This window comes from Oryx dammah, unplaced genomic scaffold, assembly GCF_014754425.2.
Source record: "Oryx dammah isolate SB20612 unplaced genomic scaffold, SCBI_Odam_1.1 HiC_scaffold_15, whole genome shotgun sequence".
NCBI lineage: Eukaryota > Metazoa > Chordata > Mammalia > Artiodactyla > Bovidae > Oryx > Oryx dammah.
Window position 1 is genome coordinate 49114077 of NW_024070199.1, and position 3606 is coordinate 49117682.

General features: G+C 67.2%; 1 protein-coding gene across 3 annotated transcripts in view; it reads left to right on the forward strand.

The window, feature by feature from the left end:
- Positions 1-499: 499 nt before the first annotated feature.
- The window catches only part of ANO9 (anoctamin 9), a 21952-nt gene continuing 18845 nt past the window's right edge, over positions 500-3606 (forward strand). For all 3 annotated transcript variants that reach the window (XR_005723611.1, XM_040255442.1, XM_040255443.1), the window contains exon 1: positions 500-617. Coding sequence is in view for 2 of the 3 variants with exons in the window: in XM_040255442.1 (XP_040111376.1) it covers positions 612-617 (6 nt within the window). In the remaining variant the exon portion in view is untranslated. The remainder of the gene's footprint in view (positions 618-3606) is intronic.

Sequence of the window (3606 nt, forward strand, 5' to 3'; positions counted from 1 at the left end):
TTCCTGACCCCCCACCTCCTCCGGCTAGCAAGCGGCCCCAGGACCCCCGGGCTCCCCCTCCCTGAGCTGCGGTGCACACAGCAGGGATTCTGGGTGGAGCAGACTGTTTTCTTTCTGGCGTCTGTCTCATCTTCCGTCGTCCCGGCCCCAGTTTCTCCTCCAAAGGACGCGACGCTAGACGTGGAGGGTGGGAGGCTTGGTGCCCCAGAGGGGCCTGGGGACGGTGCGTCCAGGCGTCAGGAGAGTGAAGGGAGCAGGGAGCGGGGTTATGGGAGGCGCTCCCCTCCCCCTAAAGGATGCCGATCTAACACTTACGGCAGGGGAACGCTCCTCTGCAGGTGAGCTGAGAGCCTCTGGTGGGTGCCCGAGGCCCCGGAAGGCGTCCCAGGCCCCGGGGGAGAGGGGTGTGCCTTCCGGCCGGCAGGCACGGGCCGCTCCCCGGCGGCACAGGGACCCGAGGACGAGGAGGGCGGGGAGGAGGGAGGGGTGAGTCCCACGCGGAAGTCAGGTAGGACCGCGGGGCGGTCTCCAAGCCACACTCGGGTTCCCAGCGGCGCTGGGGCTGCCTCACCTCGGGACCCGCCGACCCTGAGCCCAGCGCGACCACCGGCATGCGGGTGAGTCCGCGCGAGGCCACGCCCGCCGGGACCGCCCGCCTCCGTCCGGGTCTCCTGCAGAGTGGGAGGGGGCCGGCAGGGGCTCGTGCCCCCCGCCCGCGTCCCCCGCTCCCCCGGGGCTGGGGCAGGACGGAAGAAAGGGCTCGCCTCCTGCGCCGGGAGCCCCCGGGAGAGCGGGGTCGGGGGGGCGTGGCCACCCCCGGGCGCTGAGCCCGGAGCCGGACCCCAGACCTCGCGGCTCCGTCCGGTGGGCAGGGGGCTGGGGAGACCCAGGGTGGCCGGCAGGGCCCTCCGCTCCCTGGGGGTTCTGCCTGGGCCGGGGTGGGAGTCGCTGAAGGCTGCTGGATTCGGAATCTGGGGGCAGAGCAGGAGAGCGTCCGGGAGGACTTCCTCTCTTTCCTCCGCCAGGGACGAGGTCTCGAGGCCCGGGCAGCCGTGGGTGGCCGGGAGGAGACCCGAGCTGAGGTGGAGAGCGAAACCCGCCTCCCCGCCCTCCTCCGGGCGCTCCCAGGTGTGGGCCAGGCAGGTGGCCTGGCACTCCGCCTCGGCTGCTCCAGGGCTGTGGAGCCTTGGCAGTGAGGCTGGTTCCCAGACCAGCCCTGTGCTGTGGGGAGGTGGGGGGCCTGGGGCTGGGGGGAGGTGGCCTGGGGATGGGGTTGGAGGGTGGGGAGGGAGCTAAGGCGAAAAAAATCATCCTTTGGGCCAAGACAGACACAGACAGCAGAGAGAGAGCTCCGCCCCAGCCAGATCTAAGCATCCCCTTCCCCTGCCAAATCCCTTCCATTTCCCACCCCCACCCCTGGCCCCAGCTGCAGTCCAAGCCCCACCGCTGCCTGTGCAGCCCTCTGGCCTCAGTGCAGTTCAGTCTCTCAGGTGTGTCCGACTCTGCAACCCCATGGCCCGCAGCACGCCAGGCCTCCCTGTCCATCACCAACCCTGGCAGAGCTTGCTCAGACTCATGTCCATTGAGTAGGTGATGCCATCCAACCATCTCAGCTTCTGTCGTCCCCTTCTTCGATCTTTCCCAACATCAAGGTCTTTTCCAACGAGTCAGTTCTTCGCATCAGGGGGCCAAAGGATTGGAGCTTCAGCTTCAGCATCAGTCCTTCCAATGAATATTCAGGACTGATTTCCTTTAGGATGGACTGGTTGGATCTCCTTGCTGTCCAAGGGACTCTCAAGAGCCTTCTCCAACACCACAGTTCGGAAGCCCCCTGGTCTAGCTTCTGCTAACTGCTGGTCTCACCTCCTGGCGGCCGCCCTCTTACCCCTTACACTTCGGCAGAGCTGAAGTGCTGAGCACCGAGTCTCTGGAGCAGGTCCCTGGACACCAGCTGTGTGCTGCCCCTCAGGCCCTGTCCACACTGGGCTCCCTCCCCTGCCAAGCAGGTACCCGCCTCTCCAGGCCCGTGTCCACTCACGCTGGGCACTGCCTGTGAGGGCTGCACTCACAGCAGGCCGCCTCTGGGGTGGATGACCAGACAGACATGTGATCTGACAAATGAGATGGACGGACAGAGGGAGGCATGGTGGGAAGGAGGGCCAAGGGAGCAGGGAGGCAGATGACAGGACTCGGAGGACAAGGAAGCCGGGACCCCCCTGGCGGCCCAGGGGCTGGGACTTGGCGTGCTGCAGGGTGCGTTGGTTAGATCCCTGGTCAGGGGGTAAGATCCTGCATGCTTCATGGTGTGGCCCCCAAAAGGTGAGGAAACAGCCCGATGGGGGATCGCACGCATGGGCAGGCCTCTCCCCATCTGAGCATGGGGGTGATGAAACCACTGCTTGCTGGTGGGGCCTAGCCAGGGGAGCGTGGAGTGCTGGCTGGGCTGTGGTGTGACCCTAAGCCTGAGGCGGGCCACGGATGGTCGGGGGGAGGCCCCTGCCTGCTGCGTGCGGCTGGGGTGACGTCATTGCTCTAGGTAGGCTGCCCGGCCAGAAGGGTCGGGAGCTGGGGGGTAGGCACACCCGCACAACAGTCCCCACGCGCTGCCGGGGACCTGCAAGCTGCCTGGGCGTGGACAGGCAGCGTGTGGATCCCCAGGCCTGGCCTCCACGCCTGGGCTGGTCTCCCGGGGAGCTGCAGCCTCTAAAGAAGTCAAGCAGGCGGTGGGTGCGTCGACTGGGGCTCTGGCCTGGACTCAGTCCTGGGCCTGGCCCACTGGGTGCGTGGCCTGCAGGGAGTGGGGGCTGGAAGCCCCATGGAGGGCAACAGAGAGCCGGGTGCCTGGAACTTCCCCCGTCCATGTGCGCAGACTTGCTGGGGAGCTGCATGTGGTGGGGCTGGGACCCCCAAGGCCAAGCGGGCCCGGGGAGCCTCTGACCCTGCCTGGGCTCTGGGAGCCTGATGGGCACACGTGGCTTCCTGGAGGGGGGGCCTGGCGAACGGGGACAGCGGAACTCCCAGATACCTCGCCTCAGGTGCACCAAGCAGTCGGGTTGGCTGGAGGTGGGGGTGACTTTAGGGGAGCCTGGTTCTAATCCGTGAAGGCCTCTCTCCCTGGAGGACAGATGGGCAATGGACAGCCTGATCCTGGAGCCTGGGGCCCAGGCAGGTGGCCCGGGGATGGGGCCGCTGGGCACAGAGCGTGTGGGCACCAGGCGTCCGGACGTCGAGCGTGGGGTGGCTCGACAGGATGGGGCAGGGGACTTAGGCCTGGCTGCTGCTGCCCTTTCCCTGGGGGGACCAGGTCATGACCGGGGCGGGGCTGTGTCCCAGTGATGGGGGTCAGTGCCCGTGGGACCCCTCTGGTCCAGGTCACACAGCAGCCTCCAGGGAAGGCTGACTCCCCTTTTCCAAGAGGCTCTGGGTAACGCCCCAAAGTCATGTGATATCTCTGGGGAAAGACAGCTGCCCCAGCCTCATTTCTGGGGCCACTTGAGCATTAGCCTCCCGCTGCTGCCTTTGGAAGTCCCTCAGGCATGGTCCTCCCCAGGCTCCCTCCTCCTGTCTGGATCCCTGTGCCGTCCCTCCCCGCCCGGGACCCCGTCT